Source organism: Polypterus senegalus, chromosome 18 (genome assembly GCF_016835505.1).
Source record: "Polypterus senegalus isolate Bchr_013 chromosome 18, ASM1683550v1, whole genome shotgun sequence".
NCBI lineage: Eukaryota > Metazoa > Chordata > Cladistia > Polypteriformes > Polypteridae > Polypterus > Polypterus senegalus.
The window spans coordinates 12,106,547-12,124,137 of NC_053171.1; the positions used below are offsets into that span (position 1 = coordinate 12,106,547).

Below are 17,591 nucleotides of genomic sequence, written 5' to 3' on the forward strand. Positions count from 1 at the left end.
GTGCGTAATCACAAAGTGTTTTTACAAGCAGTAAACACTAAAGCAAAACGACAACCGGGTAAAGAGGTTTATTTATAAATATCACTCAGCTTGTGACGATTAGGACCTAGAGTTACCATGGCCATCCAGGATACCCAATGTGATACTTCCTTAACTCTTTCTGATTTATTGAGAAGAAACATGTCGTCAGCAACCCATCAATGCCAATTCTGTATCCCTAAAATAAATGCTCTTTTACAATGAAAGTATATAAACATGACATGGCAAATGGCACAATGTGGCCAATGGGTGCCAGCTTTAATTAAAAAAAAGAAAAGAAAAGAAAAAAACTCAGCAGCACTTTACTTTTATAATGAACAGATGCAAGGCCTGTGCCATAGCTCTCCAACATTAGCCCCGAGCAGCTGTTAGCAGTCACCATTTGTTGAAGTGGTGCAACAAGTCATATTCTATTAATAATAAATCCATTAACATAAATTTGACTGGTACAAATGTGGAAAAGGAACAAGAAATTGTAGCAATATTGAAATTATTTCTTCAAAAAAAAGTGTATATATGAGAATACAGAGTACAGCAGAATTTGAATTTATGGGAATTTAAGTTTAGGTGAGCAGGCATTGGAATACAAAAAGTAGGCAAGGATATCAACAGTGAAATTAGGAAGGTGGTGCACTTTTGTTCTCTATTCTACAAAATGTGTCTCCCATTTTCCCCGAGGAAGAGCAAGACGTCCACCTCTCCGACTCTCAGTGTGTCTCACACACTATGGCACAAAGACCAAGTGAGACCGGCTGTGCTCATACCATGCTGTGTGTACATCTTGTCTGCCTCATTGTTCATTGAGGTACTGCCTCTGCCATGGTCTTGTGCACAGAAACTCAGTTGCCCTTAAAGGGGAATGGTCATGTGTTTATATCTTTTAATAGTGAGAAGAATCCTTTCACATAGGTGCTTTGAAAATATCACAAAATGAAAGAATGCAGTTTTTATATAAAATCAATGTCACGCTATGTGACTTGCACTGCTGTTGCTGATATCATCGCCAAACCATGTTAACTTACACAACTGAAAATGTTTGGGTATATCAAATTTAGCAACTGCACAACAACTTTACAGCACAGTCTGCCCTTTTCCTGATAGTCAATAACACACTGCCAGATGGTGCCGGTGCTGTACGACTTTTTTTTTTTCCATTGTGTCATGGTATGTAAAACATGAGAAAGCTTCTTTTCTGTTTGTCAGGTCCAAATTACCTTTGCTCCTTTTTCCTTGTCCCTGCATTATATGAACTGTACTTCTAGAAGAACATTCATTGGCCGTCACCGCTTAAAGCCCACGGAGCCTTCACCTTTGACTAATACAAAATGAAACCTGTTTGGATTATGTCGGGGAAAGTCGTGGACTAGTTGGATAGAGTGAGTCACTGGGAATGTCAGACTAGGCCACTGGCCTTCACGGGTGTGTGCCACCAACTGCAGGTGACTCACTAAGATTATGCAAATGAAGGAGAGGACTAGAGCGGTGAGATCACTAGTCTAATACTGAGCTAATATTAAGTCCCAAGAATCAGCATGGCAGTGTGAGCTGCCCGTCCACCAACCACCAGTGATTGACCATTTCAATATCAGACCAGTGATGTCACCCAGCCAGTCTTCTTTAGTGATTTTACATTTCAGGCTGTGATGTTTTCAAAGCTCATTATTAAAAGATTGAAAAATGTGACTGCTGTCCTTTAAACTAATTTTACTGCACCCAGTGACATAGCTACCGAGGCATATAAATTATTTTATACTGTACAAATTAACAATACTGGCAGTGTCATGTTCACTGCACCTCTGGGACACAGTGTAAGAGCCCTTCTGAGGACATTCCACAGTAAGCAATTTTCAAGTCAGTTTATTTCTGCATAGTGCTCTTCACTGAATGCCGGGCGCAGAGTGCAGTAAGACATTTACAGGTTGAGCCGTGTAATATGAACTTTCTGACCAAACTCTTTTGACTATGCACATTCAAACAAAGTTAAAACGCCCTACCTTCATAATGCAGAATCAGGCTGACAGATGATCTGTCCTCAGGTGAGGGTGGAGATCTAGTCAAAGGTTGCTTTGTCTTCAGGTTTTGCTGTTTCTAAACCCTTCCCTGACTCTTCAAAAAAAGAGGGATTAATTATTCCTTCTCAGATATAATGTAAGTTGATTTACTTCAAAGTAATCAAAATTATAATAAATTATGAATAAAGTATTTGCTTTATACAAGTTTGAGGTAGCAAAGAGTTACACTTTTTTCTTCCGTTTTGGGCTTATAACATCATTCAATAAATCAACTGATATAAAAAAAAAACTGTGCATTGTGCAGTAAATAAGCGACCAAATAAAACACTACAATCAAAACGCAATTACATTTCTATCTTTATTTAACCAATAAATTCAAAAATAAAATCAAAAATGATTTTTAGACATAATATTGATTCAAAAATTGTTAGGGAAGGGGTTATTCCGTATTACTGCTCGAGAAACCAGACAAACATAAGACAATTAAAGGTCTCCCCATAGTATCTTACAGGCAAAGCATCTTATCAAAGGCATCTAATAAACCATCATTTGAAGAAAAGAAAAAAAAAAAAAAGAGAATGATTAATTAAAGTAATTAACAGCTTCAGTTTTAACAAAAACCAGAAGACACCGGTGGCTGAGAACTCTTCCTTGGTCCACAAAGAAGACTATAAACACTAATGCTGAAATGCAAGGAGAAGAATGTGGCTTCAATAAATAAATAAATGACCGTTCACATTTCTCAACACCGACAGGTGACAATGGACAACTCAAGCAAAGTTCAAAGATTAAACCCCAAATCTAAACTGAAACGCTCTGGCATCAGCTATAACAGCTAGCAATGTACACAATTTCCATTTCAATCAATGTTTTCAGCAAAATAGGCATTTTCCAGAATGCAAGATAATTTACTGAGGGCAGCTTTCACACCACACTGCTCATCTTTTACATGTTAAATAGTGCCACCATTTGGAAGACAGCATCAAAGCACAATTAAAAAAAAAACAAACAATTGGATTACAGATTAAGAAAAACTGTGAAAGCTACTGAAGAGAAATCAACTGTAAGCAATAAGAACATAAATGTGAAATAAAAATTTCAACATAATAAAAAAAAAATTGTCAAAAGGAATAGAGTTTAACGTTGAAACCACAGTGAGCTGTAATCTTGGGAGGTCATCTCCTAAAGAATCGTAAGAGGTGCTAGTGCAGAGAAGGAGCGCGGTCCCAGGATTTGAAGTTTAAAATGTGACAGCACCACACTTTAGGGTATGAACTGATGTACACCGCTATGGACTGGCACTCTGTCCATATACTGGTTCCTGCCTTGCCACTGAGGCTCGATGCAACTCAGGATGGGATTAAGAGGATTTAGAAAATGGATGGATGGAATTTAAATACACCACAAAATATTGTATCTAATAGTGGCTGACTGTGGCCCCCTGAGGAACAAGGCTAACAAAACATTTTAGTTCATAAATTTGCTTCTTAAATTAAAAAACTTACAATTTAATTCTAATTTTCAGTTTTCTAGCAATGCTTGTAAATTCCATATTTAAAAATATCAAGAGCATAAACTGCTTAGCTTAGCATTTTCAGAAGATATGTACCCCTTAAACAGTAGAAGATTTAAATAGGGAGACAGCATAGTGAGGTGAGTCTAAACAAAAAAGGAGATGTACAGTTAAATCATTTTCTGCTGTTTTTGACATGAAATATTCCTGAAAACATGAAGCAGTTAAATTGCACTGTTCGTAAATGAAGACCGGGTGTACTAATTATTATTTTATGGAGGACTAGCTAATTAAGTACATTTTAAAAATGTCTCAAGTATTCAGAATCCCCATGAAACATCACAAGAATGCAATGAAATAACTTGAAAGTTTTACAAGCATTTGTATCCATCAACACTCAGGGTTCTTATAAAAAAATGAAGCGCAGTCACAATCTTACCTAAGAACACCAAAGTGTTTCAGAGTGGACTGCCGGTGCTAATACTGCTATCCACAGGTAGACTGAAAACTTTGTGGATATTTTATGGTTTGAAAAAATACTCAATACATCTAAATAGGCATTTGTATTTTACTGAAGGAACAATGAACAAAACAAATCCTGTTGGGTCCATTTCAAAGTTAAACACAACAACACTGCTCATTCTGATTTAATTACAGTAGCTGTTCTTTCAGGTAAAACTGGCCTGCAATGTAACACAGAGTGAATGCAAATTGCTACAAATTTATGTTAAATGACAAGCGGTAGCTGCTGTGAACCCCACGACTGAGGGTGCACACAGGTTTTGTACGGTCGTTTAGTGATCTGTATCTGCTATAGAATGTTACTGCATTGTGTAATATATTGTTGCTTCATTTTTGATGTTTCTGCATTAGTAAGAGAAGCAAGTAATACTTTTATTCTGCTTGAAACATAATATTAATTTGAATTAAAATATCTTTAATACGACTGAAGTCTTTGAATGGCATGGACATGCTGCCAGCAAGCCATGTGGTATAGTGGCTAAAGCACTGGACCTAAAACACAAGTTTTTCTCTCACTTGTGACATGTGGTTCGACTCTGATCAAGTCACTTTATCTGTCTGTGAGCCACCTCTAAAGAAACATGTAAACCTCCATACTGTATGCTGGTCTTAGACGTCTCTTGGGGGAAAATAAGCACTCTGTTTATGAGACATTCCCACTAAAATAACAACTCAGCTCTGGCCTCAGTGGTAACATTAACCCCATCCAAAGAGGCTTTACAGGTACAGTACAATTGAGTCTTTTTTTCCCCCATAATGTGAAAGGTCACTCCATAAGTAGGTTGTGAAGTCTGAAGTGGCAGCATTCTCCTACACCAGTTTAGTAAGTTAAAGAACCAACAGTGTATCAAACAAAATTTATTGATAAAATCCCTTCATAGTGGATACCATCACAATGTCCTTTAGCAATGCAAAAACAAGCCTTTTTGTGTAGTGCAAATATAAAAAAACATCTGAAAGAATTTCAAAGATTTGTCTGTGAATTACGTGAACATTGGTAGGTCAGACTGAGACACTACTGGGCAATAAACACTTGTGGACTTCAGCCCAGCTCCTTTGCCACTTGGGTACTTGCTGGCTTCTTATTGTTCGAAAACTGATACATTTATACTGAAGCAAATATAAATGCTACCAAACTGGAAAATCTGACTTTATACCAAAACCTCATTGCATCCTCAGCAAGTGAGCCAGACATCTTTACATGGCTAATGATGCACATTTACTGCAATGCTTCACTGCTCAGAGCTGCAAAAATAACACTAAATAGTTTTTATATAAAAAGTGCCAGATTAGAGTGTTTAATGTCACTTCAAGAAGCCTCACATCAGTGACTGAATACACAGCCTACACTCCACCCAGGGCACACAAACACAGTCTTCCACTTATACTAAAAGAATATTATTGTTTTTTCAGATATTTTATTCCACTTGCTTATTTGTTACAGGCTCATAGGAAGACACACATCGACTGAATGATATGGAAATAATATGTTGAATCAGTCAACTCTTAATAAATGTTGTTATTTTATAAATTCTTTAGCCTGTGTTAATGCAAGTGTAGTGAATGATGACTCTGGTTATACTGTTTGCATAAATAGGAATAATACACAGACAGGGGTGCCAGTCCATTGCCAGGTGAACACATAAGACATACACACATTCACCTAACATGAATGTCTTTGGAGTGGGGGAGAAAACCAAAGCACCCACTTGAAACCCAGTCAGAACATGGCAACTCCTCACAAGGAACACCTGTGACATGAACCCCAGCTTTTTAGCTACGAGGCAGCAGTGCTACCAATGCGTCAACGATTCCCGTCTATTTACTAAACAGAACAAATTTAATTTAGTGTCAAATGAGCCGTAGCTTATCCTGGCAGCACTGGGCACAAGACAGAAAACAACCCTGGATATAGTGCCCCTCACAACCCTAAACTGAATTAACTGGCTTTGAGACCCCATATTCGTGTGGGTTTCCTCCCACAGTGCAAAGACAATCGGGTTTGGTGAACTGGCAGTGCTAAATTGGCCCTACTGTGTGTGTGTGTGTGTCTGTCTGTCCACGGATTGTTCCCACTTACAGTACTGTGCAAAGGTTTTAGGCAGGTGTGAAAAATTGCTGCAAACAAAGAATGCTTTCAGAAATATAAATAATGATTGTTTATTTTTATCAATTTACAAAATGCAAAGTGAGCGAAGAAAAGAAAAATCTAAATCAAATCAATACACTGTGTGCACAATTATTAGGCAAGTGAGTATTTTGACCATATCATCATTTTTAATGCGTATATTCCAACTCCAAGCTGTATTAACTTGAATGCTTATTGGATTTAAGCACGTCAGGTGATGTGTATTTGTGTAATGAGGGAGGGTGTGGCCTAAGGAGATCAACACCCTATATCAAGGTGTGCAGAATTATTAGGCAGCTAGTTTTCCTCAGGCAAAATGGGCCAAAAAAGAGATTTAACTGACTCTGAAAAGTCAAAAATTGTAAAAAGTCTTTCAGAGGGATGCAGCACTTTTGGAATTGCTAAGATATTGGTGTGTGATCACAGAACCATCAAACATTTTGTTGCAAATAGTCAAGAGGGTCACAAGAAACGTGTTGAGAACAAAAGACGCAAATTAGCTGCCAAAGATTTGAGAAGAATCAAACGTGAAGCTACCAGGAACCCATTATCCTCCAGTACTTTCATATTCCAGAGCTGCAACCTACCTGGAGTGCCCAGAAGTACAAGGTGTTCAGTGCTCAAAGACATGGCCAAGGTAAGGAGGGCTGAAACCCAACCACCACTGAACAAGAAACATAAGTTGAAACGTCAAAACTGGGCCAAGAAATATCTGAAGACAGATTTTTTCAAAGGTTTTATGGACCGATGAGATGAGAGTGACTCTTGATGGACCAGATGGATGGACCTGTGGATCAGTAATGGGCACAGAGCTCCACTCCAACGTGGAGGTGGGGTATGAGCTGGTATTTTTAAAGATGAGCTAGTTGGACCTTTTGCATTGAAGATGAACTCAAAATCAACTCCCAAACCTACTGCCAGTTTTTCGAAGACACTTTCTTCAAACAGTGATACAGGAAGAAGACCATGATTTTTATGCAGGCCAATGCTCCATCACTTGCATCGAAGTTCTCCACTGCGTGGCCAGCCAGTAAAGGCCTTAAAGATGAAGGAATAATGACATGGCCCCCTTCCTCATCTGACCTAAACCCTATCGAGAACTTGTGGGCACTTCTTAAACGCTAGATTTACGGGGGAGAAAAACAATACACCTCTCTGAAGAGTGTCTGGGAGGCTGTAGTCACTGCTCCACAAAAAGCTGATCGTCAACAGATCAAGAAACTGACAGACTCCATGAATGGAAAGGCTTATGACGGTTATTGGAAAGAAGGGTGGCTATATTGGTCATTGATTGATTGATTGATTTTTTTTGAAATGTCAGAGATGTTTATTTGTAAATTTTGAGGTGTTTGTTTATTATTCTCACTATAACAGATGAAAATAAACAAGTGAGATGGGAAAATTTTCATTTTTCCTTTAGTTGCATAATAAATCTGCACACTAATAGTTGCCTAATAATTGTGCGCACATATGTATTCCCCTGATGATGTTCACACTCACATTTCCGTTGTGAAACATTCAGGTTTCAGGTTTATTAACATTTTGGATTGACTGATAGCACTGTGTTTGTTCCATATTAAAATTAATCCTCAAAAATACAACTTGCCTAATAATTCTGCACTCCCTGTATTTGGTGTTACTACCTTTTACCTTCAAACCAGCATCAATTCTTATAGGTACACTTGCACAAAGTCAGGGATTTTGTAGGATTCTAGTCAGGTGTACGATCAACCAATTATACCAAACAGGTGCTAATGATCATCAATGTCACACGTTGGTTGAAACACAGTCATCAACTGAAACAGAAACAGCTGCGTAGGAGGCTTAAAACTGGGTGAGGAACAGCCAAACTCTGCTACCAAGGTGAGGTTGTGGAAGACAGTTTCATGTCATGGCAAGATTGAGCACAGCAACAAGACACAAGGTAGTTATACTGCATCAGCAAGGTCTCTCCCAGACAAAGATTTCAAAGCAGACTGAGGTTTCAAGATGTGCTGTTCAAGCTCTTTTGAAGAAGCACAAAGAAACGGGCAACGTTGAGGATCGTAGACGCAGTGGTCGGCCGAGGAAACTTAGTGCAGCAGATGAAAGACACATCAAGCTTATTACCCTTCGAAATCAGAAGATGTCCAGCAGTGCCATCAGCTCAAAACTGGCAGAAACCAGTGGGACCCTGGTACACCCATCTACTGTCCGGAGAAGTCTGGCCAGAAGTGGTTTTCATGGAAGAGTTGCAGTCAAAAAGCCATACCTCCGACTTGGAAACAAGGCCAAGCGACTCAAGTATGCACGAAAACATAGGAACTGGGGTGCAGAAAAATGGCAGCAGGTGCTCTGGACTGATGAGTCAAAATTTGAAATATTTGGCTGTAGCAGAAGGCAGCTAGTTCGTCGAAGGGCTGGAGAGCGGTACAATAATGAGTGTCTGCAGGCAACAGTGAAGCATGGTGGAGGTTCCTTGAACGTTTGGGGCTGCATTTCTGCAAATGGAGTTGGAGATTTGGTCAGGATTAATGGTGTTCTCAATGATGAGAAATACAGCCAGATACTTATCCATCATGCAATACCATCAGGGAGGCGTATGATTGGCTCCAAATTTATTCTGCAGCAGGACAACGGCCCCAAACATACAGCCAAAGTCATTAAGAACTATCTTCAGCGTAAAGAAGAACAAGAAGTCCTAGAAGTGATGGTATGACCTCCACAGAGCCCTGATCTCAACATCATCGAGTGTGTGTGGGATTACATGAAGAGACAGAAGGATGTGAGGAAGCCTACATCCACAGAAGATCTGTGGTTAGTTCTCCAAGATGTTTGGAACAACCTACCAGCCGAGTTCCTTCAAAAACTGTGTGCAAGTGTACCTAGAAGAATTGATGCTGTTTTGAAGGCAAAGGGTGGTCACACCAAATGTTGATTTGACTTAGATTTCTCTTTTGTTCATTCACTGCATTTTGTTGATTGATGAAAATAAATGATTAACACTTCCATTTTTGAAAGCATTCTTTGTTTACAGCATTTTTTCTAACCTGCCTAAAACTTTTGCACAGTACTGTATATAAATGACATAACCAGAGTCTATATGTATAACTCAGACAGACTTTCTCATCATTCACTGCACTTGTGTTAACACCGGCTAAGGAGTCTGCAAAAGAACAGCAAGGGTTGTTCCTGCCTTGGGCCCTGTACTTGCTGGGATAGACTCCAGCTACCCCTGCTCAGGGAAAAGCGGGTTTAGAAAATGGATGGATGTTATATAAATCTGCATATATGATATATTTGAGCTTGTACATACTCATCTGAGACATATAAAATGCTGCCACTACAGACTGGAGTACTTTCAGGAATGAATTATTCAGCAGAAGTGTGAGAAGAAATGCTACTGGGGCTCTTTTATACCTACGGCAATTCACATTCATAATGCCTCACTGTGACTGTGGCTTCTCTTTTTATCTTTAGCCAAGTCAAATGTTTTTCTTTCTTTTTAGTTATTCTGGTATTTGTCTGTAATAATAACAATAATAATAATTATTATTATTATTACTACTGCTACTTATTTACTTAGTGAGCTTCTGTTAGAAGCTAAATTTCTCGAAGGGGACAAATAAAGTGCTATCTATCAATCTACAGTATTTTTGCAGTTTGGATCAAAGATGCTGCAATTGTATCCAGATCAACTAGAAACACGTGATCCAGATCTGATTTTGTAAATACAGGGTGCCCATAAAGTCCGTGCACAATTTAAAATAGTGATAGAAAGAATTCATAAAAAGGATTAGAAAGCTTGGTGTATCTAGTTTATTTTTTTTTTTTTGTGTTTAGAAGTTTTATTTTTGCCGTATCTGGGGAACATGAAAGAGATTCTCCCAAAGTTAATGTGTGGTGTGTTTTGGGAAAAAATCAAGTCATGGGGCCATTCTTTTTTGAAGGGCATGTTGTTAATGGTGATAGCTATGTAGAAATGCTGCAAAATTACTTTATTCCTCAACCTGAACAATTAGGACTGATAGAGAATACAGTGCTTCAACAAGATGGTGCTCCTTGTCACTTTGCTTTGCATGTTAGACAGTTTCTACATGACAAATTCCCTAACAGATGGATTGGAAGAGGTGGCCCATTTTCTTGGCCTCCGCGTTCGCCAGATTTGACTCCAATGGATTTCTTTTTATGGGGACATGTGAAAACTAATGTTTATTCAACCAAACCTCGATCTTTACAAGACTTGCAAGCTAGGATAACTGATGTGATTGCTGGTATTACTGAAAATCAGCTTGAAAAAGTTTTCCAAGAACTACAGAATCGTCTTACCCTTTGTTATTAGTAATGATGGTGCACATGTTGAAAATGAACAAGAACAATAAAAAATGTGTTTCTTCATTCTAATCCTTTTTACAGATTCTATCACATATACTTACAAAGTTACAACTATTTTAAATTGCACACAGACTTTATGGACACCCCGTATGTTTATTTCATACAAAATGGATACGGAGCTAGACTGGAATCTGTAAGATGTCACAATCACAGCACATCTTTGGTCCACTTTATGGCATCACTCCAAATATAAAAATTATACATCTGTATGAGTGAGAGGCTGTACACTAGAAAAAAATGACTATTGATGAAATTAAAGAATTTTATATCATACACTCCTATAGTCCCAAGCTGTGTTACACGTGCATTTTTATACAAGGTAAGCACTGCTAGGTGAAGTCACTCACAAAAGATCCCACAGTGAGTGAGTAGTGGGGTCTGAATCAGGAACTTTGCGATTTACAGTCCAGCAGGGTTGGAGAACCCACTGTTTTAAGTGTTTATTGAGTTAGCACCGTCACTATATTTTAGAAAGCAATGACTATTTTAAATAGCGCCTTTTCATAGTAAAGACCACCTCAAAGGTCCTTACAAGTACAGTGTTTTCAATATTTGTGCAAGCATAGCATAGGCAAGTTATGTCACTTTTTCATGGGTCAAATACCAACACCATTGATGTTTACAGTCAAATGCCTCAGCCACTAGCTGACCACACTGCCTGGCTGACTATTAATTTGACTGATCATAGGGGAATTCCATTTATAGGATGTATATTGTCACGTGTAGACAGTATAGTGGCATCCTTACTAGCATTGTGCAAATAAAAATGAAACATAACACCACTCTCCATGAATGTTCCTGAAACCATTCAGAAAGCTATTCTTTATATTAACTGCAATAAATTGAGAACAAAATTTCAGTCCCAAGGTGGAGTTTCAGAACCCTCCAGTCCTTCCTTTTCCAACACATGGCTAACATTAAAAAAATGCTCTTAATTTCATGGCCCCTGTATGCATAAATAAACTGCCAAAAATGAAAAAAGGAAGATACATAACAAAAGGGTAACAGAGAAATGTACCTCACCAAAGGACTAACAGCACCACTAAGGTGCAGCAATATCATTGAAATTGACACTCTTTGGGGATTACTTCTTCTCAAGATGCTTAGCAGAGGAGAACAAAGAGCTACCCTGATCAGACACTTTGCACATGGGACACTTCATATTTACAGACCATTAAACATATATGGCAGCAATTGACAGCCACTCACCTAATAACATGAGGGGGCTGAATATTTTGGGGGACTTTTATCTAAGGTATCCTTCATGTTCTGTTTTGCAACTGGAACAGAACTGTGCCATTCACCGATCACATATCAAATGTGTCAACTTTGGGGGCAACATGTCCCACCTTGCCCACCCCCTTCCTACCAGTTAAGGGAGAAGCCTGGCATTTTGGCCCAGCAGGGGGCATATAGAGATCTGTAGGAGGCAGCTTCAGGGGCTGAGCACCTTGGGCCACCAGCAGCCAAGTGCCAGGCAACTTAGCCTCATATGAGGGCTGGGCATCCTAGACCTCACAGGGTGCAGCTGTCATTTTCTATTTCCAAGTAAGCAAAGCCAAGTTCACCGATTCAAGTGCAGGTCAAGTCTTTATTTTTGTTCTCTTGATCAGAGGACAGTATCCTCTTCTTCTTTTTTCAAAGTCTCTTCATCTTTGCTCACACTGGCCATCTCCTCATTGTCTTCCCCCTCACTGCACTCCCCAGGAACAGCAGAGCTGCCAGAGTACCAACCCAGCTTACTGTCAGAGAGGTCACCACTGGCCCTCATAAGCATCTCCCCTTGTGGCTCATCTGAGAACAGACCCTCCCTGGCATGCTTCCGCTTAATGTGCCGCCTCAATGTGTTCCTCTCTGCAAAGCGCATGTGGCAGTCCTCGCACTGGTATGGCTTTTCACCAGTATGCACTCGCTGGTGGCGCATCAGCTCACCGGCCTCCCGGAAGCGCTTACCGCATATGGCGCAAGCATAGTTCCGCTGACCAGTGTGGATGTGTTTATGTCTTTCCAGGTGACTAGATCTTTTAAAACGTTTTCCACACTCACCACATACATAAGGCTTGTGCTCCGAGTGAGTGATGCTATGTCGCTCCAAGTCTGAGAGGTAGAAAAAGGCGCGGAAGCAGACCTGGCAGTACAGCACCCGTTTAGGAGCACTATTTGAAGCTGCAGCCTTCCCTGGAGAAGTAACACCAGTGGATGGAAATGTTAAGGTATATGTAGAAGTAGAGGCTGAGCTTAAAACTGAGGAAATATCCTGGTCCTCTTTAGATGCCATGGTACCAAGTACTTCACCATCACGAAGGTCGGAAGAATGTGTAACCACTGCTACTGATCCACTCTGCCCAGCTTTCAAAGCGTTTAAAGTCTTCTCGCTCATTGCTGTGGCAGGTATGCTCCGTTTTCGTTTAGATAAAGTGTAGCCTTCATCATGAACATGTAAACTCAAAAATCCTCTAGAGGCTCCAGTCACAGAAGCTGTGCCTGCGGTACCCAAGTACTCTGATGATGCATGGTCTCCTGTGAAGATATATGGAATCCCTTTATCATCGATGAGGAGATAACCTTTAGATTCCTTGTCTTCAGTTTTGGAAGTGGAGTCCTGGCAGGGTCCTGCACTATCTTCACTGGACGATAACAAATAATCTGAGTAACAGGATCGGTCTTTGCTTGAATTCTCAGATGTGCAATATGGTGTGTTGCTTGATACTGTACTTTGTAAGCACGATTCACCCAGGCCATTCAGTGGGCTCTCACCAACTAGCTTAACTTCGGATTCACCAACCAAGTCCACCTCCATAACCAAGCTGTTCCCATTACTTCTCTCACTTCGGTACAGCTTCATGATGCTCAGACCTTCCTTTTTGTGACTGCTCTCCGTCTCACGAGCTGCTGTTTGGTCTGAAAAACATTCTCGTCCACCGAGAAGACCTACTCCTTCTTCTGCAGCCTTTTTGTTTTTATGTTCAAGGTGAGTTGTATCCTGCTCTTCTTTAGCAAGGGCTGTCACTGCTGGTTCATCTTGAGACTTTTCACCTGTCACCTTCAAGCAAAGTGGTTCTTTCTTATCTACATCATGAGTTTGTACTGGTGGGTCTGTTTTTTTCTTGGACAGATCTATTGGCTGAGAATCTAAATCTTCAGGCACGTCTGAGAAATGGCCAGACATTTTGGATTTCACCGAACTAATATGTATATCTTGCAGCAGATCAGTGTCCAAGTCTTTCTTGGGGTTCCAATGCTCAGAGAGAAAATGTGAATTCCTCCAGCTTAGATTTTGAGAATTGGTCTCCTCAGACCTCTGGCACCCTAAGGCTAGGGAAGTTTCACGTTTCCGTGTGCGATCCAGGCTGTACAGCAACAGACTGGGCCTTGTTCGTTGTTTCATAATTTTTCTCTTGCTAAAATCATCCATGAGAGAAGACTCCGGAATAACGCTATTGGAATTCCGGCCTGGGGAATCCATGGAGGTAGCAGTAATAATCGTCTTTCAAATCCTAAAAACGAGAACAAAAAAATGAATGAGCGCATTCATCCTTACTGCCCCAATCAAAATCATGTGGCTGGAACAAATAACAAAAGACAAAAATGATTTCAAATCCAATGTCCATACACTGCACTACAAAAGACTGCTATTTATTTTATATCAATAACATGCTGAACAAAAGAAAAGAAAAAAAAAAAAGAACAAAATGAGAATTAAAAGAGCTCCATGCATTTTTATCCCTGGTCGAGTCTAACTAAGAGCTATGAGGAGCAGGAACCTTCAAGGTTTTACTTATAGCAGCTCATTGCTTAAGCCTTATAAATTTCAGTTCTTTCATAATCAAGCATGCAGTTCTTTCGATCCACATTTTCTACACCATTTGAGACTCATTAACAAACTTGATTTCTCAGGTATCTGTAATAAAGATGTGCAGCACACTCTTGTTTCATAATGAAAAGCATTCTGAATTGTTTGCGCTATGCCATTAAAGTACTCATCCTTATTTTCTTTTACCAGTGGAAGTCCTGTTTATCTTTCTTTCTTACTTTAACTCTTGTACTTGATTTAAACCCGACCTCTGGGAAGAAATCTGGCCGAGTAATAAAAAGTGAGTTAGGCTATCTATTGTATTTCATATCTTGCATCGTTCATGATATATTAATGCCCGCAGGCTTAATGTAATTCCTCCATAGGCAGCTTGCAATTTCACTGCCTGTCAGTAGAGGATGCTGGATTTATTGCGGCTTCGCTACTGTCATGCTCACCGTCCTTGGTTAAAAATGGAGGTGAGGCAGGTGTTGCTGCAGTGTTAAGAGATAAATGTCTACGGACTAATAAAATGAAGAGGCTTAATAATTCAGTTAAAAAGGATTTCCTATATAATTAACTTCATACTCACACTTTGCCAAGCCTGTGCTACATAAAGCAGAACAAGACAATGGATTACTGTATGAAGTTAATTAAACCGTAATATAGCTTTTCAAAGCAGTCTGTCCCCGGGTAACCAGGGAAACAAGATGGCACCAAGTTCTGTACACAGGAGGAGCATTCTACAGAGTCTGGCTGGCACTTTTAAAATGAGTAACAAATGAACTTAAGTTAACACCTCTCTTTGCAGCTACATCCACTTTTATCTATGGGTCCCCTTCTGTTGTTTTTTTTCTTTTTTCTTTTCAATGCACCATAGCACCCATTCTATTTAATGTCATGTCATCTGCACAAATCATTGAAATGAACTCTTTAATTTTGAAAATCTACTTCCTTAGATTGCATAGGTATATTGGGCAGAATAAAAATATGGATTGATGTTGTCCCATCTTCTCTCTGTATCTGTTTAAACCCACGTTATGCCTTTTGTGTGCACTTGATCTTGGCTCCCTCCCTCCCTCACTCACTCTCTAATGCACTTTCATTCTGTTAGTCCTCTTCCAATTATTCTTTTAGCAGTGAATCAGTACAGCTATCAGTTCTTGCCCACGCATTTTTTTTGCTCATCTCATACATGCAAGAAATCAATGATGATTGTAATGCAAAGCAGGTAGCTAGTTAACTAATATGTTAAAGCATAATGATGTTAATGTATACACCTATTTATCTTAGAAATCATCCATGCTTGATCCTGTTAGACATACAGTGTGGAGATCTTTCAGAGGCCATCCTGGTGTGAGAGTGTAACAACTTGTCACACATGGGCACCTGAGGAACACCTTCCAGGTTCAGGAAAGGTATGCAATACCTTGCCGGGGAAAGAGGGGGTGCCAACGCTAACAATACTGTCTGTTTTCTCCTCTGTTGCTCCGAGAAGCTCCCAGTGAGGCCTCTTCCGGTCGGGATAACATAAATTTGAGGGCTCCCGGAAGACCATGTCTCAGTCTGAGGAACACAGTCCCGTGGGACAGAGCTCCCTAACCCAGTCCTGCTCGAGTGTGACACAATTTTGAGAAGCCGCAAAGGCATATATCATGCCCGACTTCTGCCGCGCCACCACAAACTCATTTTTGTTCTTTTTTTTAGACACTGGCAGTAAATGGTTCTACTCTCCCTCATTTGCACCTCAAAAAGTATACATACACACACACACAACGCCAAGGATTAATAAAAGCTACCGAACTTCCACGCTTCATTTGAAGATAACAAATCATCTTTTAATAAGATGTCTGCCTAAGCTGATGTCAGTCATTATATACCTTCTTGTTGGATGGTTATGGCAGACTTGCTGAATGACTGAAGTTGCAGAACCAATACAGTTTACATGACTGAAAAATCACTCAGCATGTCAAATTTACTGACTGTGTGATGAATTTTTAGCAAACAGCTGTGCTCACCCGCTTTTACCGATAGCCAATAGCTTGCTGCCTGACAATGCCGGTGTTGCAGAAAAGGTTAATAGGTATGACAAACTCAGTTGTAATCTTGGCCTTTTTATCTTTTTTCCATTATGTCATGGCAAATAAAACACGAAACATCACACAGACAAGCTTCTCTTCTGTTTCCAAGGGAAAAACACCTGCGCTCTTTATGCACGGAGTGTCATCTCTCATGTTCACACAGCCTGCCCCTACGACTAAAGGCAACATCAAACCTGTTTGATTTTGCTGGATTAAATCGTGGACTAGTTGGACTAAGTTACCTAGTTAAGGCAGACTTCATGGGATCATAATGCCAACTGCCTCCGACTTGCTAAGATTGTTAAATGAAGGCTATAACTAAAATTTTCTGGAAAAGTCAATTGTGCCACATATTCACATTAAGATGAATTCACAGTTAATGCATATTCTTCTTATGCTGATTAAAGTCCAATACAGTATCAGTAAGGGTGATTTTGATAATAAGGCAATTCTATTTAATTACACTACGTAGACTGATAAACTCTTCAGTGCTGCAATCCGCCTTCACAAGGAATGCTACAAGGAGAGGCTCAAACTCCCCATGGCGCTATTGAATTAAGTGGGTTTGAAAATGTAAACATGTTTAATTATACGTCACAACTTACTAAAGTTACTGAGATTTGAAAAATGAGCATTGAACAGTCTGTCAGTTCCAGTCCATGGACAGCTTTGTTTGTCAGAGTGCACAGGGATATTTACTATTTCACAGTCTGAAGACAAACAGCCAGGTCTTTCAGGAATTTATGGAAGGTTACTACAATAATCTGGTGCATCTTAATTAAGTTTTGGGAAAATTCAGTTTTAACCAAATGTCTAAAACTCCATTTTATAGGTACTGTGTATTTTAATATAAATTAAATTAATGTCACATTTAGCTTGTGTCACACACGTGCGCATGGGAGGCGGCTAAAGGGCTTGAGTGAAGGCAGTTCTGAGGCATGCCAGGATGTGGCAGAGTGAACTGACTCTTTTTCTCCCTTTCCTGTTGACCATTCCCGGAAGATTCCACCTGGCTCTCTTGACGTCACTTCCGGGACCGAGCCAATGGAAGTAGACCTTACCAGCTCCGGCCCCTCTGACGTCAAGTCCAGGCGTGATCCAATGATTGAAGAACACATGCCTGATCATT

General features: G+C 39.8%; 1 protein-coding gene and 1 long non-coding RNA gene across 4 annotated transcripts in view; both read right to left on the reverse strand.

Annotated features, from left to right (window-relative positions):
- The window catches only part of LOC120518327, a 133,149-nt gene extending 131,011 nt beyond the window's left edge, over nt 1–2,138 (reverse strand). Inside the window, exon 1 of the long non-coding RNA XR_005631229.1 lies at nt 2,034–2,138. This is a non-coding gene — a long non-coding RNA (uncharacterized LOC120518327). The remainder of the gene's footprint in view (nt 1–2,033) is intronic.
- Nucleotides 2,139–10,376: 8,238 nt separating this feature from the next.
- The window catches only part of LOC120518740 (zinc finger and BTB domain-containing protein 18), a 38,489-nt gene continuing 31,274 nt past the window's right edge, over nt 10,377–17,591 (reverse strand). For all 3 annotated transcript variants that reach the window (XM_039741683.1, XM_039741685.1, XM_039741684.1), the window contains exon 2: nt 10,377–14,085. In XM_039741683.1, coding sequence (XP_039597617.1) covers nt 12,198–14,054 — 1,857 coding nt within the window. In that variant the 5' untranslated portion in view covers nt 14,055–14,085 and the 3' untranslated portion in view covers nt 10,377–12,197. The remainder of the gene's footprint in view (nt 14,086–17,591) is intronic.